The 27,886-nt window shown below is 50.9% G+C and overlaps 1 protein-coding gene across 1 annotated transcript in view; it reads right to left on the reverse strand.

Moving 5' to 3' along the window:
* Positions 1–27,886, reverse strand: part of CCBE1 (collagen and calcium binding EGF domains 1) — a 237,387-nt gene that overhangs the window by 11,396 nt on the left and 198,105 nt on the right. The window contains exons 4-7 of the mRNA XM_070779130.1: positions 26,668–26,802; positions 23,792–23,944; positions 12,256–12,362; positions 3,862–3,982 (exon numbers count right to left, since the gene is read on the reverse strand). Of these exons, the coding sequence (XP_070635231.1) occupies positions 3,862–3,982; positions 12,256–12,362; positions 23,792–23,944; positions 26,668–26,802 (516 nt within the window). The remainder of the gene's footprint in view (positions 1–3,861; positions 3,983–12,255; positions 12,363–23,791; positions 23,945–26,667; positions 26,803–27,886) is intronic.

The following is a 27,886-nucleotide window of genomic DNA, read 5'->3' on the forward strand; positions in this document are numbered from 1 at the left end:
TCCAAATCTTGAGTAGCCAGCAAGGCTCCTTAGTCCATGGGACTTCCCAGGCGAGAATACTGGAGTGGGTTGCCATTTCTTTCTCCAGGGGATCTTCCCACCCCAGGGATTGAACCTGCGTCTCCAGCATTGCAGGCAGATTCTTCACCGTCTGAGCCACCAGGGAAGCCCGTAAAACAAATATATACCCAGTGCTCGCGGCCCGCCCCCCGCCCCCCACCAAAGTAACAGAATCCTCCCATCAAAGTAATCTGAAAACTTGGAGACCATGGAACACGAGAGGTAGAGTCAGTGCCAACACACCCAAACCTGGCTCAGTTACTCATTAAACTGACCCGGTTCTTCTGGCGAGCAGCCTGTGTACCCGTCCCTGGGAGCAGTTACTATGTACCCAGTCTCCACTGTTCCTCTGCAAACAGTATCTGGCATTCAAATCAAAATTTTAAGGCACATTATAAAAAACTCAAACCAACACCCAGACAAAACTACTCTCCTCAAAATTAAACAACTCCCATTCAAGAAATTCAGCAATCAACAGAAACAGACTCAGAGGCAACCAGATGTTAGGGTTATCATACAGGGACTTAACGATAACAACACATGCTAAAGATGCTAGAGGAAGGCAGTTTGCCCGAACAGACGAGAGAGTTTCAGCTCTAGTTTCGCTTTTGTCGTCTGTGCTCCTGGTATCATAAGCACGAAATCATTGCCGATGTCGTGAAAGTTCTCACCTATGTTTTCTCCTAGGAGTTTTACAGTCTCAGGTCTTACATTTAGGTTTTTAATCCACTTTGTATGTGGTAGAAAGCAAGGGTTCAACTTCATTCCTTAGCAAAGGGAAGGATGCTGTGTTCTAACCCTTTTTAGACCGTCAACTTTATGTGGGCATGGTTGTATTTTAATTGTGAGCACGCTCTCAGAGAAGCCCAGGTACAGGAAAGGCTGTTCAGTAGATGTTTCAGGTCAAATGACTTTAACGAAGAGGCTGGGCTGATTGCTGTGCTGTCCCTATTTCTCAGCGATGTATTCCTTAATGCTATACAGATTCCTCTCTTTCAAACACACACAGGAGTTCCTTTTTGGTGGTACATGGCTCCTACAATTGGCAGAACACAGTGATAGAATGGAATGACTTTCAGGCACTGGAAAACAAAACAAAAAAACCCCCAAAGACTTTAGACTTATCATATTTGGGGAAGTCTTTTCTAGCTCACAAAATAGTTAAGCCAACATTAAAGGCTTAATTATTCCATCCAAGTATGTGTCACTCCCCCTCCTCTAAATGCTGGTTCCAGGTACATCCTTGAAAGCGTTTACCTGGGAAGGGGACCAGCTCCCTCTCATAACAAAATACTTTACCTCTAAAACATAAGGACAGGCTGGAGATCATATCTTACCTTCATTTAGGCAACGAGCTTTAGAGATCGCGTGTCAAGTGCCTTTAAACTGCGGGGCTTTGATGAGCAAATGTCAGCACCTTCCATCTGACAGTGAGGGGCAGAGAGCAGCCAAAGGACTCCTACCTAGCAGAGCTCCTGGCTTGCTGCCCCAGGCTGTGACTCACCAGCCTTCAGGACTGGAATGGGAGTTAAGGGGAAGAGAATCCAGTATCTCCCTCTAGCTGCCCTAACACACCTCGGTGGAGAGCATCACACACCACGATGCTAGAAGCCAGGAGGGGGCAGGAAACAGGACTGGAGGAGAAAGCAAGGGCACTGCCGGAGCTCGTCCTTGGTGACTTTGCCCCAGCAAGGCCCCTGGGCAGCTCACACTACGCTGGAAACCAGATGGCGAGACTGGCATGGAAAGCCTGCAGGTCATTCATTCAGAAAGAGGCCAATGGCTCCCCTGTTCCTCGAATGTCCTTATTGGAGTGATATGCAGACTGGCCTGAGGATGAATTTTCTCCAGGGAAGCAGAGCAAGAACATTTTCTTAGAGAAGGATGGAGAACACTGTGCTAAGAATCAATGCATAAGAAGGGACCCAAGCTTACTCAGAAGCAGCGAGAGGCTGCCTGTGTGTGGTGTCTGCTGGAGAAAAGAAGTCAAGGGAATGCACGAGGGGAAAAACCAAAGTCTTGGACCAGCTTTTGGTCTTGGTCTCTCTACAGACTGAGACCCAGGAATCTGGGTTTTGATGGAAACCGGGAGATGAAGATGTTAGTGGAGAAGAAAACACATAGTTTAGAAAGCGTTTTGAGCCTTTGTTGTTGCTGACCTTCCATCGTAAAACCTGCCGATGTCCTTGCAGCTTGGACTGGTCCTACCTTTCATGTCTGTCCATGTCCAGCTTGAGCCCCAAGTCCCCTGGTCACCGCAGGCTACACTGATCTCTCCCTTCTTTAAGCTTCCACAGCTGGGAGCACCTGAATTCTTTAGTTGGGGGAGACAGGTACTGTCTCACTCCACTTGCTTTCATTCCGAGTGCTTTGCTGTCCCCATTAAAATGTCAGGAGTCACAACACCCAGCTCACTGCTAGACGATGAGCAGTGGGGATAAGATGTCCAGGTCTCAGAACATTTGCTAACCCTAATAATATTTCCTTCACTAGTATGGAAAAAAAAATACTGATCTATCTGTGGAGAGACTCATAATAAAAGAGAAAACGTCCCGTCACTGTTTTGAGTTCTTGTTGCATATTTCCCGATGTAAAGACAGGATGTTTGGGATTTTGTTCAGAGTGCAGGGGGGAATCTCCAAAATGGTATGCTGAAGAAGCCAGACAAAATAATAGATTCCTTTTCGTGAAGTTCTAGAATAGACAAAACTGCAGCGACAGAAAGCAGGTTGGTGGTTACCTGGAGCTGAGGATGTAGACTGCCAGGGGCACAAGGGCACTTTCTGGGGGTGATGGAGAGTTTCTACATCTGGATGTAGACCAGATATAAGGTGGTGCTTAGTAAGGGCTTGATACAGGGTGCACGCAGGGCTTCCCCACTGGCTCAGCAGTAAAGAAGCAGCCTGAGACAAAGATGACACAGGAGACGCGGAGTCGATCCCTGGGTCGGGAAGATCCCCTGGAGGAGGGCGTGGCAATGCACTCCAGTGTTCTTGCCTGGAGAATCCATGGACCGAGGAGTCTGGACAGCTACAGTTCAAAGGATTGCAGAGTCGGACACGACTGAAGTGACTGAGCACGTGTAGAGTGCAGGCATATGTGAAAACTCGTCCAACTGTAACTTGAGTGTGTACATTTTATCGTATACAATTGTATCTCAGTGAGGGTGACTTAATGAACTGAAATGTAGAGACAGATATAAAAATAAATATCAATGTAAGTGTGTTGACCAATAATAGGAGGAGGAGGAGAGAGGACTGGAAAACAGTGGGACGAGGCTGGCCATGAATCGTGAGAGCAGCTGATGAGCCCAGAGGGGTTCAGCACACCATCCGACGTTCACACATGCTAGTGTTAAAGAGTTTTCATTTGTTTCCCTGTAACCTAACAATGACCGTTACGACCCCGGTCCAGTCCAGGACGATGACTTTTCCCCTGATGACTGTTGGTCATTTGTTTGTCCATTTCTTGCACACTGGCGTGGGCGTTCCCTGGACCCTGGCTTCTGCTCCCACCCATGGAAGCTAAAGAACTCCGTCCCATCCCACTAAAGGTGAGCTCCTGGCAGGCTCTGGCTGGTGAACCTACAGCCCTTTCATGCTCCTCTTCACTGCTCAGCTGGTAAAGAATCCGCCTGCGATGCGGGAGACCTGGCTTCGATTCCTGGGTTGGGAAGACCTTCTGGAGAAGGGAAAGGCTCCCCACTCCCGTATTCTTGCCTGGAGAATCCCATGGACTATCCATGGACTTGCAAAGAGTCGGACGTGGCTGCCTGACGCTCACATTCACGTTCATACTCACCAGGGGGGCCCTGGCCCCCAGGCAGGCCAGGAGGACCTGGAAGGTAGGCGTTTGAGGCCAGTGCCTTGTGACCAGTGATGTACTTGCCCAGGTCGGCAGCGCTGTTGGGGAGCAGGGCAACCTGCAAAGAGAAGAGGGACCTGGGTCAGGAGACGGTGCCGGGCCCACTGCAGGCAGCCCCACTGCAGGCGGTGTGCGGCAGAGGCTTCACAGCCTGCCCTGGTTTCTTTCCCCTTATCCGAACCCGTCAGAGCCAGAAGGGCTGGAGAGACCCTCCTTCTAAACCCAGAGGCCTTCCAGTCAACACAACTTGCCTGAGATTGCTCAGCTGCTTAGTGGGCGACCCTGGATCGGCTGCAGTCTGCCTGAATATCATTAGACTCACGAATGCCATAATTAACACAGTCGATCTGCCTCAGGCTTTCAGTTAAGCTCTTTATGTATCAAATACTTGAGAAACTACTACATGCCAGGTACCGTGCTCGGTTCTAAGGCGACCACGGTGACCAACACATGGTCTCGGCTCTGAAAGATCTCAGCCTTGGGAGCCAGGAAAACATGGCTCACAGGTCACCTGCGTGCTCAGGTGGTCGGGAAACTCTACAATATGTCCACAAAAGTCGGGCACTCTTCCCTTTAAAAGTGTCCAACTCTTTGCGACCCCATGGACTGTGGCCCGCCAGGCTCCTCCATCCATGGGATTCTCCAGGCAAGAGTACTTGCCCTTCCCTTCTCCAGGGGATCTTCCTGACCCAGGGATTGAATGCGGGTCTTCTGCATTGCAGGCAGATTTTTACTGTCTGAGCCACCAGGGAAGCCCTTTACAAGGTGGAGGCTAAATTTTCACCCACTGTATTTAGGTACCTAATGAACAGGAAAAGACATAATCGACAGTGTGAACCTTCTGAGACAACGTCTTAAAAGACTTGCTGCCTCCCCCCACCCGAGCCCTTTCAGTTCAGTTCAGTTCAGTCGCTCAGTCGTGTCCAACTCTTTGCAACCCCATGGACCGCAGCACACCAGGCTTCCCTGTCCATCTCCAACTCCCAGAGTTTTTTCAAACTTATGTCCATTGAGTCGGTGATGTCATCCAACCATCTCATCCTCTGTCGTTCCCTTCTCCTCCTGCCTTCAATCTTTCCCAGCATCAGGGTCTTTTCAAATGAGTCAGTTCTTCACATCAGGTGGCCAAAGTATTGGAGCTTCAGCTTCAACGTCAGTCCTTCCAGTGAATATTCAGGACTGATCTCCTTTAGGATGGACTGGTTGGATCTCCTGCTCTCTCCCTCTCTCTCAGATTTCAGGGGCTCATTCTATGAGAAGCCAGAGAAACCTCAGACACGAATGATTTTTGCATTCCTCAAGGCCAGGAATCAGTGAGACCTTTGCTAAGAACTAAATGCTTTGAACGTCCATTTCCTGACAGAAAATGCCCGCCATTAGAACTGGGAGGATTACACCAGTGTGTATCAGGGGCCCAGGAGAGGAGCTGGAACATAGAAGTGGGAGTGAAAGTATCAGCCGCTCAGTCGTGTCTGACTCTCTGTGCGACCCCACAGACGGTAGCCCACCAGGCTCCTCTGTCCACGGGAGTCTCCAGGCAAGAATACTGGAGTGGACTGCCATTTCCTCCTCCAGGGGATCTTCTCCACCCGGGGATTGAACCTGGGTCTCTTGCAATGTAGGCAGATTCTTTACTGTCTGAGCCACTAAGGAAGCCATACTAAGTGTTTGGTAAATGGCAGCTCTTGTATCTTCCTTTCAGAAAGCTGACTCAGGGGTGTAAAATCCAAAGGAGATTGTGTTTCTGAGGGTCAGAACCCCCGAGTGAAGGGAATTTATAAGGAAAAGTACTGTAGTTAGAGGACAGAGGGGGCAACACTGGCCCCTGAAGGCTGGTCCAATGTTATTATCTGCTTCCAAGAGGAGAACTGAAACGTGAATCTCACGTACGGGCTTCAGCATCAGGCAGATCTATGCTTAAGTCTCAGTCCTGCCACACTAAAGACGTTTGCTCTCTGGAAGGAAAGCTATGTTAAATCTAGACAGTGTACTAAAAAGCAGAGACATCACTTTGCCGACAAAGGTCCATCTAGTCAAAGCTATGGTTTTTTCCAATAGTCACGTATGGATGTGAAAGTTGGACTGTAAAGAAAGCTGAGTACCAAAGAATCGATACTTTTGAGCTGTGGTGTTGGAGAAGACTCTTGAGGGTCCCTTGGACTGCAAGGAGATCAAACCAGTCAATCGAAAAGGAAATCAACTCTGAATATTCACTGGAAGGACTGATGCTGAAGCTCCAATACTCTGGCCACCTGATGTGACGAGCTGACTCACTGGAAAAGACCCTGATGCTGGGAAAGACTGAAGGCGGGAGGAGGAGGGGCAGCAGCAGATGAGATGGTTAGACAGCATCACGGACTCAGTGAACAGGGTTGAGCAAGCTCTGGGAGACAGCAGAGGACAGGGGAGCCTGGCGTGCTGCAGTCCATGGGGTTGCAAAGAGTTGCAAACGACTGAGCGACTGAACGACAACAAACTGCTTCAATCTGCCTGTGGGACCCTGGCAAGCTACAGAGCCTGGTTTTCTCATCTATAAAACAAGGTCATAATATCCACCTACGACGGGCTGCTGGGAGGAGGAAAGTGACGGAAGTCTTAAATGTGCCTGGCTCAGCGCCCAGACTAATAATCACCAGCACCTACAACCACAGACACAGTGCAGACGCTGCATGGGGTGGGGTGTGGGGGTCGGGGGTTGCTCCTGGCTGTTTGTAGGTAGTCGTGTGACTCTGGGTGGGTCCCTTCGCCTTTCCAGGTTCTCATCTTCATGTCTATAAAACTAGAGGTTTGGACCAGACGAGCAAGTCTTTGGATGAAAATGTTATAACCAAGCCCAGCCCACTCCATGCCCTGTCCAGCTTTCTTTGCTTCCTTGTAAAGTTCGTGAGGTGACCCCGTCAACATCGACCTCAGCTTCCTGGCTGGCCTCCTGCTGGGTAATTACCTCCTGGCTCCCGCCAGTTAGACCTCTAAGTGTCCGCAGGACGAGCACAGAGTAAACTCGCTGGGTCTGGGAGGCAGTTGGCCGGAAATCCTGGCTTGACATTCTACACAGACATGTTTGGGAAGAAGTTTGTAAGAAGAGTCTGCATTTCTCATGGGTTCCAATCAGTCAGTGGAATTATGGATATCAGTATCTCATGCTAGCCTTTGTAATAAAGCACCTACCTCGCAGGGCTATTGGGACAAATGAGGTGCGGCCTGTAAAGCACTTTATTAGCACTTGTAATTCACATTTCTTATATTCTGGAGAACATTTACAGAGCTCTTTCTAGGTGGCAGGGACTATTCTAAGCCCTTTATAAATATTTACTCACTTGATGATTATGAAGTCCTATGTAGTACGTATTACTGTTATCTTCTTTTTCTAGAACTGTGACACAGAGAGGTTAAGTCACTTACCCAGGGTCACACAGCCAGAAAGTAGTGGGGCTAGGGCTTAAACCAAGCGCATCTGCTTCTGGAATCTGTGGTCCACACTACAACACCCAGCTGCCTCTCTTCCTGTTACTCATGATACTTGGTAAAGCAGCCTGCCATCACTTTCAAGCGGATTAGTCTTCCCAGGCCTCCTGAGAAGACCCATTGTACAGAGCAGCTAGACTGAGGTCGCAGAGGAACGTTGAGAAGCCACAGTCTGCTGGCAAGAAAGGCTGCGCTAGAGTGAAGCAGCAGCCGCCAGCTTGCAAAGCTGCGCACGCTTGGGAAACCTCGTTGGTCTCTCGCTTCTGAAGCTTCCGCTGCCAGGACCAGCCTACTCGGCCATGTGGGCTGACTCCGCGGTGGGCTTGGTTTCTCAGCTCAGACAGGAAGCTTATTTAAGGCAAATTTTCACTCTGTGCCTTCTCATCGTTCATCATCTCCCAGCCCGTCACAGGCCACGACAGGGGTTCACCACTCTCTCACGCTTCCCTTGACTGCTCTGCAGCAATGCAGCCTCAACTCAGATTGCTTCTGCTACAGGGACACGAGGGTCTTGTTAAAAACTTGCTCCTTCCACGGTGTCTATGTGTGTGTGTGTGTGTATACACGCCACAGCTTCCTTATCCATTCGTCTGTTGACTGACACTTAGGTTGCTTCCGTTGGCTATTGTAAATCATGCTGCTATGAACACTGGGTGGCATGTATCTTTTTGAATTAGCATTTTTCTTTGAAAGTGTTAGTCGGTCAGTCATGTCTGCCTCTTTGCAACCCCATGGACTGTGGCCCACTAGGCTCCTCTGTCCATGGAATTTCTCAGGCAAGAATACTGGAGTGGTAGCCATTCCCTTCTCCAGGGGATCCTCCGGACCCAGGGATTGAACCCGGGCCTCCTGCATTGCAGGCAGAGCTTTTACCGTCTAAGCCTTTGTTTCCTTTGGATACATAAAAAAGAATGAAAACTTTCCATCTGCAGCAACGTGGATGCACTAGGAGAGCACTGTTCTAAGTAAAATGTGTTAGAGAAGGCCAGATGCTCTGTGATTACTTGCAGGTGGAATCAAAGCAGAAAGCAAATGAATGAATATAACAAAATGGACGACTACCAGATACACTGAACAAAGTGGCGGTTGCCACGGGGGAGAGGGGAAGGGGATTAACAAGTAGAAACCACTATGCATAAAACAAATAAACCACAAAGTACATTGTACAGCACAGGGGATATAGCCAATATTTCATAATAATTTAAAATGGAATATGACCTATAAAAATATTGATGATGTTGAACACTTGAAACCAATATAACATTGTAAATCAACTATATTTCAATTAAAAAGTCAAACCTGAAAAAATAATAATTTCTTCATATCATTAAAAAACATAATAAATTGAAAAACTGGTCCCTTGGCTCAGATTTTTCTTCAGTGTTCTGATGGGACCATGACCCCTCCCTGTAAGTTAAATGATGGAATCTTTACACCATTAAAAAAATTTTTTTTTCAATTGGAAAATAAAAGCACAGAATCTGAGGACTTCCCTGGTGGTCCAGCAGTTGGGACTCTGTGCTTCTAACGCTGCGGGCACAGGTTCAAGTTCTGGTTGGGAAACTAAGATCCCATGTGTGCTGGTGTGGCCAAAAACAAGTAAATTTAAAAAATGTACCCAAACAAAGCAAAACAAAATCCCCACAACTCTATATCTAAGTGAAATCTTATAACACAAACACCCTTTTAACGAACACCCAAGTCCAACATCAGAACTTTGTCCACAGGCCCTGACCCAATCACCCCTCCTTCCCCCCAAAGTAACTACTATCCTGGTTTTAATCACTTCCTATGCTTTAAAAAATAATTTATGGCCCAACTGTGCAGGCCTAGATGCTTTGGTTTAGTCTCGCTCACTTAAAAAAAACAAGACATCTTTTAAGCTGCTTTAACCTGCGGGGGGCTGCTCCACCTTTCCTGTCCTTAGCCTCTACCCATCAGGGGCCCAGGGCGTAAGCCCTGCAGAGCTTCCCACGTCAGGATTTCGCTGACTGCACCCTCACGGTGTCGTTCAACACATCTGCGCACGGTTTTACGCGGTGGGGTTGGCCACGGTCCAGGACACCCGGTAACCTACTTCTGAGCCGAAGTGTATGTGGGCAGCTGTCCTAGGCTCTGTCTCCAACAGAACAGCTGGCTTCAGGAGCAGTGAGCGGAGGCTGACACGCAACCGACAGCCCTGCGGCATTGCAGGAGGAGGGGTCAGGAGACCTAGAAAGAGGGTCTGCTCTGCCTCCCGGGCAGCGACTGCAGCTCTCTCACAATATGGGTATCACGGTGAGAATTAAACGGGATCCTGGCTGTGAAACTGCTTCATCAACTGCAGAACAACACATTCTACTAGGCACCTTTAACAATGCGTTGCTCTGGAGGGCCCCCGGTGGTACAGTGGGTAAAAATCCACCCGCCAATGCAAGGGACGTGGGTTCGATCCCTGCTCAGGGCAGATCCCACAGGGGGCGGAGCAACTAAGCGCCTGTGCCGTAACTACGGAAGCCCGCGTTTCCTAGAGCCCGTGCTCCACGACAAGAGAAGCCGCTGCAGTGAGAGACCCACACGCCGCGGGCAAAGAAAGCCCTGCACAGCGACGAAGACCCAGCGCAGCCAAAAACGAAGGACATAGGTAAAAAGTGTAAAAAAGGAGCGTTCCTTGTGAAGTTCCTTTAACGTCAGCTTTAGCCCACTTGCCACAGTGGGCTTGCAGGAGAACCTGGCATGCATGTGCGTGCTCAGTCGCTCAGTCGTGTCCGACTCTGCGACCCCATGGACCATAGCCCACCAGGCTCCTCTGTCCATGGGATTCTCCAGGCAAGGACACTGGAGTGGGTTGCCATTTCCACCTCCAGGGGATCATCCCAACCCAGGGATCGAGCCCGGGTTCTCCTGCGTTGGCAGGCAGAGTCTTCACCACCAAGCCGCCTTTAGGAGAACTCGGTATAAGGCAGACCAATTCCAGGCCAAATCCCGTGCCTGAGAGTCACTGCAGGGCTACCAAGCATTGTCACTGGATCTGTGAGCAGCTCACCTACAAGGGCCTTAGGGGAACATAACATTTCAAGTTCTTTATAACATTTCTTCTCTCATGGATCATAAAACACTGCAGGGAGGTGAGGGGAAAGCCAGATGGTGAATTAGCAACTGAGTCTCTGAACCAGCGAGACTTAGCAGCAGTGACTCTCAAAATCACTCAGGCTAGAAAGAGCTTCTCTGTAGCTTTTGCATTATTAATTCTCCAGAGAAGAAAACGGAGACGAGCATTGGGCCTTGAGACATCCATCATTCATCAACTGCCTCCCTCAGGCCCGAAATCCTCTGGCCTATGAAACGCAAACTTCGTCCATGAACTCTTTTTCAGACTCAACTCTGTAAATACTGATACCAATCCAAGTTTCAACCTGAGGATATCTCTGTGGGGAGTATTATTTAGAACTCTGAATTTACACTGATGCACTTACAAGGTTTTCTGCCCGGTCGATCAGATTACAAGCTATTTGGGAACTGGAACATCACACACGTACATGCTTCTGTTAAAGCTGGGAGATCTTCACCACCAGTGTGCCACAAGCCGGCAAAGCCACTGATCTTCTCAGCCGACTGACCTGCCTGTTTCACGGGAAGCTATGGATCTCACGTGCCTGCATGTTTGTTGAACACAGAAAAGCAATACTGTCTAATCGTACCCTTTTGTCCTTTACAATAACTAGATGCCAAAGTTAAACAGATCACACACACCTCTTTGATGTACTAAGAGCCTTCAGGAGAAGCAATTAAATAAACTAGCAAGTTTATGTTTTACCAGCAGAAGAGCAATTTCTGAGCTGCTGACAGACTGGTGAATTCACTGACCTCAGGTATAATAAACACCATCGACCGGGGCCTTCGACAGGATTTCAGGGTTCTAAATCCCCCCAGGGGCATTCTTCTCAGCACAATGATGTTACTAGAAATCTGGTCCATCAGGCATGCGTGGGAGCCTCAGACAAAGGGAGTCAGTCCTCCAGCTTGGCGACACAATGTTCCCAAGGCACTGCTCTCCCCGCTGCGTGGAGCCCAACGTACAGGCTGTAACTTTTAAACGTGAAAAATAAAGCTGCTACAGAAATTCATCACCAGCTGTGGAAGTTTATAAAGATGTTTGCTATTGATAAAACACAGGCAAACGATGATTGTACTGTATCCTATTTAGAATCATGAAAGGGCCACGCGTCGGGATGTTGATTTCACAAAAAGCTGCATGAATCATAGTTCGTTCTCTCTGATTCTCCTGTGCCCCTTACCTAGCAGGCTATTTTACTAGTCATTGCTTTCAAAGTGTGATGTTGGAAAAGATGCTTGAGAGTCCCTTGGACAGCAAGGAGATCAAACCAGTCAATCCTAAAGGAAATTAACTCTGAATATTCACTGGAAGGACTGATGCTGAAGCTCCAAAACTTTGGCCACATGATGCAAAAGGGCTGACTCATTGGAAAAGACCCTGATGCTGGTAAAGATCGAAGGCAGGAGAAGAAGGGGATGGGAGAGGATGAGATGGTTGGATGGCATCACTGACTCAATGGACATGAGTTTGAGCGAACTCCGGCAGGCAGTGAAGGACAGAGAAGCCTGGTGTGCTGCGGTCTGTGGGTTTGCAAAGAGTCGGACACAACTGAGCGACTGAACAGCCACCACCACCGCCCTGCCTTCGTTGTTCTGTTGAACTATACTGAACTCTGAGGGTGGCTGGGCAAAGCGTTCCAGTCCAAACCCAGTTGGCACCAATCTCAGGGAATATCCAACCAAGCCATGGGTGGACACTGCCTTCTTGCTTCCAGACGTCCCCCACTTCCCTTTATCTCACGCGATGGTTTCTAACACGCCAGCACACACCTTCTGCTTCAGCTGCAGCACCGTCTGCTTCACCTGGTGCAACTCCTTGCACGTGGCACAGCAGGTGGCGGCTCGGACCGCGTTCTCCACCTTCTCGTCGTCATGCCCTGTGGGGAGAGACGGACTCGAGTCTGCCTGCAAGGCTGCGGGCATCCAGCCCCCAGGAGACCACATCAGGCAGGGTGGTCCCAGGTGGTCCGGCTGATGCCAAAATCCGCAAGGGATGGAGGCGGGTGATTTTATAGCTCTTGGGTCGCTGACGGCATGCCTGGGTCACGGGGTCAGCAGAGGGGACCCCCTCACACTCTAGGCTCAGCTGTTTCCACTTAGTCACCCTAGCACCTTCCTCTTCCACGTGTGAAAAAGTGAGCCGTGGCCCTTTTACCATGAGGCAGGCTCTAGCAACCCAACATGACTTACAGTCCCTCTAAGGGCTGATATTCACAAGCCATAAATCATCCCCCAAGCCCAGGCGACAGGATTCAGGGCAGTGCTCACAAAGCTGGACTGGATCACTTCTGATGATCCAGCTGTTCAAAGAGAGCGCAGCCAGGCTAGGCGGCGCCCCAGACCAGGGCTGGACTCTGAGAAGGAACATCAGTGGAAGAAGTGCCAGGCGCCCTGGGCATGCCAATCCAGGGCCAAACGAGACAGGCCCCGGGCAGGTCCCAGTGCTGTCCCACAGAGCACGGGAGTGCCGTGCTTTCTGAAAAATCACGTTTCTCTAAGGAAATGCCAAACAGCGACACGACCCAGTATCTACACAGCCTTCATGCTGTGTGGCTTGGTCACTCAGTCGTCTCTGACTCTTTGCAATCTCGTGGACTGTAGCCCACCAGGCTTTGCTGTCCATGAGGATTCTCCAGGCAAGAATACTGGAGTGGGTAGCCATGGCCTCCTCCAGGGGATCTTCCCAAATCAGGGATCGAACTCGCGTCTCTTACATCTCCTGCGTTGGCAAGAGAGTTCCTTATTCTAGTGCCACCTAGGAAACCCAAACTATACTCCAACCAAAGAAAAAACAAAACTTGCTTGTAAAGCTATGGTAAGAGATAAAAATAAAGCCCTTTCCTTCTGGGAAAAAAACTTCTGGAAACCCACCAGTAGCTGGAAGAGAGACCTGGAACATTCTCCATCAGAGCCCTCATAAGGGTGCAACCCCACAGACACCGTGATCCCAGACACTTAGCCTCCACAACCGAGACAGCTCGTCTGGGAGACACTCTCTGGGAGGGGAGGATGCCTGAGGGCAACTTGGCAGCTGAGTTCTCAGACCCACAGCAGCAGCGCAGGGTGGAAGGTAGAGCATGTTCAGAGCTCATTGGCCAAATGCACCCCCCGTGCTGCGTGGGAGGCCTGAGGCTTAGAGGACACACGCTGGGAACCCACTTCTTAAGCCAGCAGGCAGAGGCGGGGGAAGCGGCTCTCAGTCTTGCTGAGTGGCCGTAAGCAACACCATGATGCCTGAATACACAGCCTGAAGCTCTGTCTCAGCATTGACTGGGTGAAGCACTTGAACCTCTGGGAGAAAGGCAACAGAATGAAAGTCGCGCAGTCGTGTCTGACTCTTTGCGACCCCATACAGTCCACGGAATTCTCCAGGCCAGAATACTGGAGTGGGCAGCCTTTGCCTTCTCCAGGGGATCTTCCTAACCCAGGGATGTCGAATCCAGGTCTCCTGCATTGCAGGCGGATTCTTTACCAGCTGAGCCACCAAGGGAAGCCCAAGAATACTGCAGTGGGTAGCCTATCCCTTCTCCAGCGGATCTTCCCAACCCAGGGATTGAACCTGGGGTCTCCTGCATTGCAGGTGGGTTCTTTACCAAGGCAGCCTCTTTCTAAATCCTTTGTGTGTGCGATATAACCAGGCTGCTTGCTCATCCCCGTCTTCTAGGCTCATTCCGTCCCACCAGGAGCTTGCCCCGCCCCCACTCAGTTGATACCCGCGGGAGACTGGTTCCATTCACGTCACAGCTGTGTCACGACGAGCTGTGAAAAAGTCTTCACCTGGAGGAGGTGAAGTGGAGCTGGTGAAATGCCGGTTAAGGGCACGACCTCCTCAGTCAGCATAGGGTTGCACACCCCAGTGCCGTCACTAGCTCGGGGACCTCAAGGAAGTGATCTCACCACTATGAGCCCAAATTTCTTCAACCATGATACTGGAATTCCTATGACCCAGGCCTATTGTGAGGATGAACTGGGGTGACGGCTATTAAATCCTTGGCACAAGGCTGGGTTCCAGTAGACAGGAGAGGGTGTCTGGCAGAGGCTTCAGGCCCACCAAGCTCTTCTGAATTCCCTTTGCCTGATAAAACTGGCAAGGATTCTGGGATTAACACGAACAACAGAATGAGGGAAAACTAAGGTTTGGTGATGTCAGGAAAGTTATCCAGCAAGTCATTAACTGATTTGGGTTTAGAACTGAGATTTCCTGACTCTGAGCCCAAATCAGGCACTTCCCTTTAGACTCTTTGTTGCCTTTTACTGTACCATTTACAAGTCCACTTGCCTATGGAGCTTGAACACACATAGCTTGAACGTGGAGGAGAACTAGTTTAGATCCATCTCCAGCATAAGGATGGGATGGAATTTTCATGCAAGAAGACGCTTGGTGGTAAAGGACTGAAGCCTTACCCACCTTTGGTTGTGCCGATGCCAAAGGATGGTGGACTTGTGCACAGGAAGCCCAGGTTTGTTAGGTTTAGGGCAGCTGGAGGACATCCAGGTCTCCCAAGTGAGCATTCATCCCTTTCAACCCATCTACTGGTCAGTATATGCTGTCCCATCCGATAACACATCTATCAGTCTCATCCATCCCATCTCCCCGCTCACTTACCTCTCATCCGTTTATCTGTGCATCCATCCATCCATCCATCCATCTCTCTCTCATCAGTTATGGAAAATCTGCTATTTACCAAGCCCCATATGAGGTGCCGACAGTGTAAAATAAATGAGGATACCTGTTCAACAATTTGAGATCAACCTTCCTTTTAAGGAACCAGCCCTGCTGGCAGAACCGGCCCATCACAAACAAGGGTTAAAAGCCCATCTGTCCATTTCTGTTTTTATACACTCAGCTAAACTTATCGAGTATTGGTGTGATTAAGGCCACTTGATATTTTCTCAATAATAAACCTCTTTACCAGGCTCTGGACGCTATTTCATTCAGATCGTGGAATGTTAGAATTGATGCATCTTTAGTTCAACCTCCTTTACAGATGAGGAAAGTAAGATGCACAGAAGGGCTGCCATCTGGGTTAGGTTTCCCAGGAAGACGTGTGCAGAGGGCAAGCACTTACAGGGTCTGTGGTGGGCGCTCCTGGGGGTTCTGCCCAGGACACCGAGGGCAGCCTGCCAGGTGGGCTCACGTGTGACCACTAGGCCAGCGACAGCAGCAGCATATGGGTTCCGAGGGAGCCTGGATCCTGGGAGTGTGGCCTGGTGGTGGAGACTTTCCATCCAAGTCTCCAAGTGACTCTGAAGCACCTGTGAGTTCAGCATCACCGCTGCAGGGAAACAGCTCTGCCGAACGACGGCTCACCTGGAAATCCCTGGCCTGTTCCCTGTCCCTCTTTGGAGTTATCAAAACTCAGAGAACAAGGGCAACTTTGTCCCAAAGCCTCTGGAAGCTCCCACAGTCACAGAGGAGCAGAGTAAGGAGTGGAGGCTTATCAGGGCTCGAATCCTGCCGCTGACTCTAAGTCACAGCTTCTGCGACCATCCCTTCCTGGATCGGTAAAACAGCCGTCACCTGTGGGTGCCACGAGGCACTGAGACGACTCCTGTAAGACACCAGAGCAGTGCCTGGTAAACGGCAAGCACCCAAGAAATGTTAGTATCCTTGTCATGGTTGGCTATCGTCGTTTATTAATCCTGCAAAATTACAGATCAAGGGAAGGCTCTTTGCATCATCCTTTGGAAGGAGCTTCCAGAGGGTCTGAAGATAATGGTGTGTGCAGATGCAGAACATGCAATCTATCCTGAATCGGAGCTCATGTATCCTATTCTAATGCAGGATACAGTAAGATGCGGAGCTAAGAAAATCCCAAGCAGGGTACATTAGTAATTCTTTTAGAAATGTGGGTAGACATCTCTGACTCTCCATTAATGATGGGGTCATGCGTGTGACCACAACCACATTAAGAGAGCCATCCCTTACCCTGTTCCAACGCCTTCAGATTTCAAAGGTGCAGTATCATCGACAAGCCACAGGGGGGCGTGTAGCTCTAATTTTTACTGAAGTTGAGGGGAGCTGTACATCGCAAGCATTATAAACAGAATTCCTGAGATACCATATTAGTAATATTTAACAAACTTGGAAAAACTAAAGGATGGTCTCAACATGTTTTATACAGGCAGAGTCACCAAACACATATGGTTTTAAAAGTTGACTGAAGATTTGTGCCTGGTGGGTAGTCAATTCTGGTGGCACATTGCAACCATCTAGGGTGGTGGTGGGGAGCTGTTTAAAATTCCTGAAGACCATATTGCACCCCACCCATAAGGGGGTCACAGAAAGGGAATAGTATCAGCCTTTGAAAGCTCCTCAGGTTGAGAATGGCTGATCTATGGATTAGTGGAGCCTGAAAGTTATATGAAACACCTGGCTGTCCCTGTAATAAGTGATGTTGGGGGTCAAGGTCACTTTATCAGGAAAAAAAAACAAAAACAAAACAGAAGTTGAAAAAGAGAGACCAGCAAGCTAATTACGATGGAGCCAGCACGTCCTTGTCTCTGCATCGGGACCACAGATGTCCTGGCGGTGACGTCACTGGCTCCAGACGCATATTTGAAAAGAGACAAAGATCAAACTGGCGGAGTATGCTCTTCCTGCCTACTGGCCAGATGCTGGCGTCCTGACGCTCGTGGGCACACGACCCACCCTGCCGTGAGCAGAGGCCATTCGAAGGCCAGCCCTTCTGCTGTCTACGCACTTCCTGAAGAATGACCTGAGGCTGTGGTCGATTTAAAACTCTTCTAACATTACAGATGGCAGACAATGCAAAGTTTAAAGAAAAAGCGGGGGGAGGGGGGTGGATTTTGGAAGAGGGATTTAGATCACACGTGTTTACACTCCATCATTATCTCTTCTTCAAAAGAAAAATGACTGTGATGAAATATGGGCTTAAGAATTAGTCCCAAACGGATGAAACTGCGCAGCAGCCTCTGGCGTCCCACATGCGGGGCTGGTCTGGCTCCTAACTTTCCTTACCCCTAAATATCTGGATGATAATTCTTCATCTTTTAGACACTGTAGGACAAAGTTCTGGGTTTAGAAGGTGCTGAGGCCAGGCATGCCTTTCGAACTCACTTAGATAAAAGCACAAAGAAACAAAAGCCGCTCAGGGACTCATGGGGCTGGCAGGGCTTAAGTTATTTCCACTGACACTTTGTTGTTGAGTCGCTCAGTTGTATCCAACTCTTTTCATCCCCATGGACTGCACCATGCCAGGCTTCCCTGTCCTTCACTAGCTCCCGGAGTTTGCTTGAACTCATGTCCATTGAGTCAGTGATGCCATCCAACCGTCTCATCCTCTGTTGTCCCCTTTTCCTCTTGCCCTCAATCTTTCCCAGCATCAGGGTCTTTTCCAACAAATCAGCTGTTCACATCAGGTGGCCAGGGTAGTGGAGCCTCAGCTTCAGCATCAGTCCTTCCAATGAATATTCAGGACTGATATCCTTTAGGATGGACTGGTTGGATCTCCTTGCAGTCCAAGGGACTCTCAAGGGTCTTGTCTAGCATCACAGTTTGAAAGCATCAATTCTGTGGTGCTCAGCCTTCTTTAAGTCCAACTCTCGCATCAGTACATGACTACTGGAAAAACCATAGCTTTGAGTATATGGATCTTTGTCTAAATCACATCAAATTGTGAAAAAGATTTGTGATGGTAAAAGGGTCTTCAGCGCTCACCTAGCCCAACCCCCTTGTGTCTACAGAGGAGGAAACTGAGGTCGGGAGAGCTGCCTGTGCAGTGACATCCAGCTGGTAGACACTACCGATGCTCTGACTCCCAGCTCTCCTGACTCCCAAGCCAAGGGGAACTTGCCGCTGCATCACAGCTGCTGAAGAGGTGAATCCAGAACACTCACTTCTTGTTGCCTGAATCATCAAAGCTCCCACCTCCTCAGGGGCCCAGTGTGTAAGTAATGATTCTAACGTTCAGGGCATAGAATGTGCCCGTCCTTTCCCATAATTTTAATCATGGGGACGAATTACTCCCCTCAGCTCCTACCCTTGATGTCCTTGGTTACCTGCATTAGAACGTTTTTCTCAGTAAAACATGAAAACCAACCATGAGTCCTCTGTGACTATGTGGTGAATTCAGTAGAGACGAGTCACTGAAAATGAAATATGGAGAGATCCTTCCAGCATGCGGCTGCCGGGGGCAGGCAGTGGGATACCACAGGTAGTTTTAAAAACTGGAACGGTCCAGCTCTTTGTAGCTGTGGTGCTTGGAGGAAGCAGAGGAGGGAGGACAGAGAGCATTCAAAGCCCAGGCTCAGCTGTGCAGGGAGCTGGGCTGTTCCACCACGAGCCTGCTCTTCCTGACGAAACGGACGGGCCCCGTCCACTGAGCAGGAACGAATGCCTCTCTGCAGGGCGGGACGGACGAGCGTCAGCCTGCTCTCACCCAGGAGAGGCCCCGTGATCTGCAGCCCACAGCTCCCCGCCGCCCACCCTCGGACTGTGGCTGCTTCACCTGGCGGTGACAGCATCCTTGCCTGAAAGTCGACCAGATGACCTGTCAACTTTGGGCCCCAGGGCTCAGCTCTTTGATGCTAATACGTTAGAATTTTCCAAACTATCTTTCAGGACACTGCCATTTGTGAGATGCTTATGAGTGTGTCTTCAGAAAATAATTTCGGGGAGTACAGGTTTAATCAAAATTAACATTTTTTAATGGCACACGTGTGTGTGAGTCGCTCAGTCATGTCCAACTCTTTGTGACACTGTGGATATAGCCCACCAGGTTCCTCTGTCCATGGGATTCTCCAGGCAAGAATACTGGAGTGGGTTGCCATGCTCTCCCTCCATGGGATTTTCCCAACACAGGGACTGAACCCGGGTCTCCTGCATTGCAGGCGGATTCTTTACTGTCTGAGCTACAGGGAACTCCTTGAATGGCAAGCTCTGGGCATTTAATACACTCATATCATGAATCCTGCAGAAGCAAGCAGTAAATACATTCTCCTTGAACATCTGAACACAGAACCTTTCAAACAAAGAAAGGCTTATTGACATCTCCCAGGACCACAAAGCCCTATGGAAGACAATGTGGAAAAATGGTGCAATAAATGGTTGGTAAAATAGTCTTTAAATGAAAGTAACAGTAGAGAAGGTGCAAAACCAATCAGTACTTAAGACCTCCCCGATTTTTTTTTTTAATTGAATTCTCAGCTTTAGAAGTCTGACTGGTCATCACTTAAATTCTTGATCTCTTGTACTGAAACTTTGTGTATGTTTGCATATTTTTTAAAAAGTGCAATTCATCTTTCAGGAAAGGAAACAGGAGTGTGGTCACAGGACCAATTCAGCACAAGAGACTTAATTTCAAAGCTGCAGTGAGACCTTCCCATCCCCTGGCCCTTGGGCTGAGCCCCTCTCAGAGTCCACCTTGCCCACAAGCAAGGCTGGAGGTGAGGGCCTCCCATCACAGTCCAGCCTGTCACCACCTCTGGCTCAGACCCATCCCTGGACAGGGTGGCTTTAGAGGGATGAGGACAAGGAAGCTAAGAATTAGTGCAAGAGGCGGAGGCCACCCGAGACCAAAGAACAAGTCGATTCAGAGTCTAAAATCTTGCCCTAGGCTCCGGAAATTCCATCCGACTCCTCTGGTCTCTGCTAGGTAAGGTCGGGTCTCTGGGCAGACCACGCTACCCCACCCCACCCCCCACCCCCAGCTGGGCAGTGCTCACGGAAGACTCAGGTCCTGCTGTTTGGAGATCCTTAGCCTCTAACCCCACTCAGCGGTTGTCGCTGCCCGCTCTGCTGGTTCTCTCTAGACTGGGTTGCTCAATGCTGCCCTTACACCCAGGTAAACAGGACTTCATTTGAATAGAAATGGGACACAAAGACACAACAGGGTTACCCGGTTGAGGACCCCTCAACCCTGAATACTCTCTGGAAGGACTGAAGCTCCAATACTTTGGCCACTGGATGCAAAGAGCCAACTCACTGGAAAAGACCCTGATGCTGGCAAAGATGGAAGGCGGGAGGAGAAGGGGTGAGAGAGGATGAGATGGTTGGATGGCATCATCGACTCAATGGACATGAGTCTGAGCAGGCTCCGGGAGTTGATGATGGACACGGAGGCCTGGCGTGCTGCAGTCCATGGGGTCGCAAAGAGTGGGACATGACTTAGCGACTGAACAACAACAGCCCAAGCCCATGGGCTCCCTGGCTCGGAGCACAGCTATAAATCCAATTCCAAGACGAACATTTAGAAAGCGGCTTTCCTCTTGCTGAGTCTCGGGTCAGCCTACACACAACACCAGTGGCAAGGTGTACCTCGTGTTTCACTTTTTCTTTTTCCAGTGAGATCCTTCCTTTCGATGAAGAACATAACCTAAGAGGTAAGTGGACGATTCTCCTCCCCCAAACCTTCTCCACCATGGGACAAAACGGATTTTAATTCCAAGTGCTAATTTTAAAAAAGTAAGTAAGTATGTAAAGTTGCTCAGTCGTGTCCGACTCTTTGTGATCCCATGGACGGTAGCCTACCAGGCTCCTCTGTCCATGGGATTCTCCAGGCAAGAATATTAGAGTGGGTTGCCATTTCCTTCTCCAGGGGATCTTCCTGACTCAGGGATCTAACCTGGGTCTGCAGCATTGCAGGCAGACGCTTTACCATCTGAGCCACCAGGGAAGCCCCAGAGGAAATCAACCCTGAGTATTCACTGGAAGTGAAGTAAAGTGAAAGTCGCTCAGTTGTGTCCTACTCTTTGCGACTCCATGGACTATAGAGTCCATGGGATTCTCCAGGCCAGAATACTGGAGTGGGTAGCCTTTCCCTTCTCCAGGGGATCTTCCAAACCCAGGGACTGAACCCAGGTCTTCCGCATTGCAGGCAGATTCTTTGTGGGGGCAAAAATCTTTTCTCAACCCTGATGCTCAAAAGACTGTGAGCCCCTGCTTTTCCGCACCTCTGGGCACCTTGGCCCCCCGTGTTTCAGGCTTTAGAAACGTCGCACTGAGCCCTCTGATTGAGTCCAACCATCCCCATTGCCCACCCCTGCGCTGACTCCATGCAGACATTTCACGTTATTCCTGATAGACGGCGGCTTGTTCATGACTCACCCCAGCTGCTCTCAGGGTTGGCTTTGTAGTTTTTCTGCGCCCCGCAGCTGGTCCCCAGCTGTTGGCTGTCCCTGGCTGATGGCCACAGTGTCCACCCTTTTTAGAATATCAGGTTACATGGGAGAAGCACCACCTGCTGAACTCCCAGCAGCCCTGGTCCCTTCCTCTCCCTGCAGTTCTTGGATCAGATCATTTGCCCTGGGAGCCCCCTCCCCGTCTGGAGACTGCCCAGGTCCAGCTGATCTCTCCAAAGAGAGAAGTGTTCCTGCCTCTCTCCCCTCCTGAGGGGGCGAAGCTGGGCCCTGAGCTCAGGGAGATGCCAGCAGCTTCGGGGCCTACCGGGGTTGGATACAGGCCTGAAAGGCCTCCCCCACCGCTTACAGAAGGCAGTGACCGACACTCAGGTGGATCACATCCCTAAGCCATCAGACGTCTCAGCTGAATCCAGTCAAAAGAATACAAATGAGTTGCTCAAACTCTCTGAAGAAAGGTCAGCGCCTAAAAGGCCTCCACTGGGCATACTAAAGGCAATAAAAATGAACAACTAGAAAACGGTTCTCCACGCTCTCCATTTCTGTTTTTCACCTGATCGTGAACCAAGTAACGGCTCACGCGCAGGCATGGGGCCCCAGGCTCTGCTTTCGGCGGCACCGAGGTGGACTGCTGCCTCACCCAGAAGCGTTTCGTGTTTTTATTCAGCCCGTTCGTTTTCCTTGGGGGAACCCAGTGTGTCTGGCCTCATCGCTGTCCCTCCTGGTTTGATCTCAGCTGGTCCCTGAGTCCTGCCCACCTGTCCACGAGCACTCCCCCTCTGTGCTGGGTGCTGAGCTTCTCCCAGTTCACGAGCAGCTTGTGAGCCTTGCGGCCAACAGGCACCTCGGTTCACTGGGTCCCCAGGGGTGTGACCTTCTGTCCTTCCTCTCACCCAGATCCCACCTGCTATTCACACACATGCCACCTCCTGTCTGTAGCTTCTGGAGGAAACTTGTGGGTTCCCAAGTGCCTGCCTGCCCATCCACCCACCCACCCATCCATCCATCTATCCATCCATCCCTCCATCCATCCATCTACCCCCCCCACCCACCCACCCATCCACCTGTCCATCCATCCATCCGTCCATTCATCCATCCACCCACCCATCCATCCACCCATCCTCCTGTCCATCCATCCATCCATCCATCCACCCATCCACCCACCCGTCCGTCCGTCCGTCCGTCCATCCATCCATCCATCCATCCACCCGTCCGTCCATCCGTCCATTCGTCCATCCATCCATCCATCCCTCCATCCCTCCATCCATCCATCCATCCACCCACCCACCCACCCATCTGCCTGTCCATCCATCCATCTGTCCATCCATCCATCCACCCACCCGTCTGTCCATCCGTCCATCCACCCACCCACCCATCCACCCATCCATCCGTCCATCCATCCATCCATCCACCCATCCGTCCGTCCGTCCATCCATCCATCCATCCATCCACCCACCCGTCCGTCCGTCCATCCATCATCCATCCCTCCATCCACCCATCCATCCATCCATCCCTCCATCCGTCCATCCACCCACCCATCCACCTGTCCACCCATCCACCCATCCATCCACCCACCCGTCCGTCCGTCCGTCCGTCCATCATCCACCCTTCCGTCCATCCACCCACCCGTCCGTCCGTCCGTCCATCATCCACCCTTCCGTCCATCCACCCACCCGTCCGTCCGTCCATCCATCATCCATCCTTCCGTCCGTCCATCCATCCACCCGTCCGTCCGTCCATCCATCTGTCCATCCCTCCATCCACCCACCCGTCCGTCCGTCCATCCATCCATCCATCCCTCCATCCATCCATCCATCCACCCACCCATCCATCCATCCATCCATCCACCCATCCACCTGTCCATCCATCCATCCACCCGTCCACCCATCCACCTGTCCATCCATCCATCCACCCACCCGTCCGTCCGTCCATCCATCATCCATCCCTCCATCCACCCATCCATCCATCCATCCACCCACCCATCCACCTGTCCATCCATCCACCTGTCCATCCATCCATCCACCCACCCGTCCATCCGTCCGTCCATCATCCACCCTTCCGTCCATCCACCCACCCGTCCGTCCGTCCATCCATCATCCATCCTTCCGTCCATCCATCCACCCGTCCACCCATCCACCCGTCCATCCATCCTCCGTCCACCCGCCCGCCCGCCCACCACTACGGGATGCCCCTCTTGCCTACTCACCAGTGTCATTGGGGTACTTGTCTTCCTTGGTGCACGTCCTGCCGTCTTCCTCTTGGACGTAGCCCTCCCGGCACTCACAGCGGTAGCTGCCCACGGTGTTGACGCAGATGTGCGCGCACAGCGTCTCGTTGCTCGTGGCGCACTCATCGATATCTGGGTTTGAACCAAGTGCAGAGAACGCTCAGTCTCAAAGAGACCACTTCTGACACAAGAGGCCTGACCCCTCTGCTAATGTCGGCAAAGGCCACTCTGCCAGACCTCTGTCGCCAGAGCATGGGAGAATGCGGGAAGCTAGAGACGCGGGCCGACCAGACAAGAGCACTTCCGGCAAGGTCACCATGGTAACAAACGGATGGTTGATGGGCTTCCTGTGTGGGGCTATGCCGCTACCAGGTCACGTGGCTCGGGGCAGGCAGCGCTAGACCCTGAAGGTGTCACTGGAGGACTCGGCAGTGAAGTCTGCCCTAAACACTCTGCAGGGCTCCTTGGAAGAGGAAATGAGGTAACGGATGGCAACATGTTTTGGAAAACCACTTTCATGGAAATCACTTCCGTAGTGTGCAGAGGGTTTTTACGATCCGTTTCTGACCACAGGCTCCTAACAGCGTGGTGGTGACCTAAGGCCACTGGCTCCTTCCCAGTTAGAACTGCTTCTGATAAAGGAAAATAGTCACAGTGGGTCTAATGGACAGAGTTTTCCCAGAAAAGTTCGGCCCCATCGATGACCCAAACAGACCCCTCCTTGAGGCAGAAATGAGCCATGACACCATCAAACAAGGAGCTGGCGAGAGTCCACATGAACCGTGTAGGTCTCAGACCTGCTCCCCTACTGAACTGGTGGAAACCACACCGTCTCCCCGCAGGAGGAGAGACCGAGGCCCAGACCCCATCTCCTGCTCATTGGCTGTGGACACCAGGCCGGGGCCAGGACGCAGAGCCCCAGACTGTGCACACGCGTCCAGAGGAGAAGGCCCCGCCCCATGCTCCAGAATGCCGGCAGCGACCCAGCCACTCCGTGGACCAGCTGCCTGGGACCCACCTCTGGCAGACCCTGTGTGCCCACGAGGGGCACGTGGTCGCCTGGGTGCTCCCCACATGGCAGTTCATGCCGTGTCACCTGAGGACTGAGATGTCACAGCCTCCTCTGCAGTTACTAGGGTGACTGCCTCTGTCCATGTGCCCTGAGCCCAAGGACGAGGCTGCCTCTACTGTCCGCAGCAGGGAGGACAAGGTTGCCAGGGGAGAGAAAGAGGTGGAACTCTTAGCCGCAGGCCAGTGCTGCTGGCCCCAGGTGAAAAGAACTGGGTACTGGAGCCACCGCAACTGGAATCAGATATGACACCTGGGACTTCAGATGCTGACTGACGGGGGTACCTCGCCCTCCAGAGGAGAGCCCACGGGTCCCCCTTTCTTCTCTGGGTGGTTTCCACTCCATTCCTGGTCAGTGGGAGGTGCCATCCCAGTGCTGCAGGGGAGAGGCCAGGAGACCTACTATCTGGAACATTTCTTAAAATGAGGCTCTCCAGAGCCCCCCTCCCCCACCGGGGCAGAGAAGGGGCTGCTTTATTTTCCACTCCGATCTCCCTTCTGTGTCCCCCGTCCATCTTTGAGCTGAAACGCAAACTTCACTGTGCATTTGCAGATTTCTGCATCTACTCTCGGGAGCTGAGGGGAGACTAGGAAACTTTTTTTTTTTTAAGCAATAAGCCCGGGTGTTTCTGAGACAGTTTAGCCATGGAAGGACCACACTAAGATACAAGCAGCTCCAGGGATGGAGGACCATGAACCCGCCTCAGACACCCAAGGAGAACAGGGCTGGGAAGGCCAGTGAGAGAGGGTGGCAGGAGCGAGCCGGCGGGGACGGATGTGCTGGCTTTGTCCAGCGGGCCCGGGCAGGCTTCAGCTCCCCCTGACCCACCTCCAGCCTGCCTGCCGTACGGACCCCTCCTCTTCCCCAGTCTCTCTTGCCGGTTGTCCTCTGAGAGAGGCTGCTTCTTGTTTCACTCATTCTGCATTTTCCCATTTCTGCTCACTAATATTCTTTTTGTTAACCTTATTCTAGTTTTCATTTGATAATATTCTCCTTCTTGTGTTCTTACATCTCACTGCCAGTGAGGATCTGAGTGGTACCCCATCCCTCAAGGATCCCTCAGTTTTCATAATCATGGTAGAGGCAGTGACCCCTAGAACAGTACCACCGCAACTCCATCCAACACGTACCAGGATGTAAGTACCCCCCCAACTCCATCCAACAAGCAGCAGGATGTAAGTACCCCCCCAACTCCATCCAACAAGCACCAGGATGTAAGTACCCCGCCAACTCCATCCAACAAGCAGCAGGATGTAAGTACCCCCCCAACTCCATCCAACAAGCAGCAGGATGTAAGTACCCCCCCAACTCCATCCAACAAGCACCAGGATGTAAGTACCCCGCCAACTCCATCCAACAAGCAGCAGGATGTAAGTACCCCCCCAACTCCATCCAACAAGTACCAGGATGTAAGTACCCCCCCAACTCCATCCAACAAGCACCAGGATGTAAGTACCCCCCCAACTCCATCCAACAAGCAGCAGGATGTAAGTACCCCCCCAACTCCATCCAACAAGCAGCAGGATGTAAGTACCCCCCCAACTCCATCCAACAAGCACCAGGATGTAAGTACCACCGCAACTCCATCCAACAAGTACCAGGATGTAAGTACCCCCCAACTCCATCCAACAAGTACCAGGATGTAAGTACCCCCCCAACTCCATCCAACAAGTACCAGGATGTAACAGGAGGGATCAAAGTGGCCCCTGGGGTCCCCACTGACGAAGAATGTCCAGTAGGGTCACCAGAAAAAGGCACGTCCTCGGAGCTGGGAAGTAACACGCACCCAGGCAGTATGGCTTCTCCCGTCTCCGGTGCCTCTCCCGGTCATAGCGGTATCCTGGGTAACACGTACACAGCACTCGGCCAAAGTTGTCTGTGCACTGCTGTTCACAGGGAGCCTCGGCACACACATCATAATCTGAAAGAGAAGAGTGTGAGCTCACATCAACCACAGTCACTTGCTAGGCGGAGGCGGGGGCCACCCAGCCATGGCCGGGAACAGACTTTCCAGCAAACTCTCAGCTCAGGGTGAACAGTGATGTGACCTGCTACATGCAGAGGGAATGAATTCTTCAGGTTACAAGGAACCTTCCAGCAGTGCTGCAATGGGTAACCAAGAGTTCAGCATCTCAAAGGTTCAAGGAAAATATCACTTGCGATTTTCCCCTGCATCACCTCGCCATTATTATTTTTTTCTATAAGAGCATCATTACAAACTGTAATAGCTTATTGATTGGCACAATCTATGTAGAATGTGCTTACTACATAAAAGTAACCTCACATTCATCTAGCTCAAAGATCTTCAAATCTAAATACCCAGGTCCTGGGGTAAAAGGAGATTTTCCTTTGGGTACTTGGACACATATAACTTTAAAAAGGTCAATATATAGATATTAAAGTTTCATGTTTATTTAAAAACTTTTTTTCAAGTTTATTCTTGCTAAAAATTGATCTGAGAATTTCCACTATGGTCAAGAGTTGTTTTATTTCTCTTTTGTTGCCTTCCCCTTTTTCTTTTCTAATTGAACAGCTTTCTTAAAATATAATTCACGTAGCACAAAATTCATCCTCTGAATTGCACACATCCTCTGAGTGTGCAATTCAGTAGCTGACCATTTTTTTTTCAATTGGCGAACAGTTCTCTACCACGTTGTGTTCGTTTCTGCTGCAGAAGTTGGTCTCTGTCACTCATCCAGAGAACAAAGATGCCTTAGACGGCCAGGTTCTGCTGAATTACCTGGGGCCTGTTTCCTCTTTTCCACCAGCTGTTGTAGAGAGGGGGATTCCTTCCAGCTGAACACTGAACAACAGCCAGCCCTGATGATGGGCGTCGGCATCACCAAGTGAGGGGTGGAGGTGCTGAAAGTCAGGCGGGCTCCCAGGAGGAGTATGAGGAGGCTGACGTCTGGGTGGCCTGGAGGCGGCAGTGGGCCGGGGAGTGGCGCCTCTGCATGCTGGGAGGCGGCTGGGTAAGGTCGAATGGCTGGGGATGTCCTTCCAGC

This window comes from Bos indicus, chromosome 24 (assembly GCF_029378745.1).
Source record: "Bos indicus isolate NIAB-ARS_2022 breed Sahiwal x Tharparkar chromosome 24, NIAB-ARS_B.indTharparkar_mat_pri_1.0, whole genome shotgun sequence".
NCBI lineage: Eukaryota > Metazoa > Chordata > Mammalia > Artiodactyla > Bovidae > Bos > Bos indicus.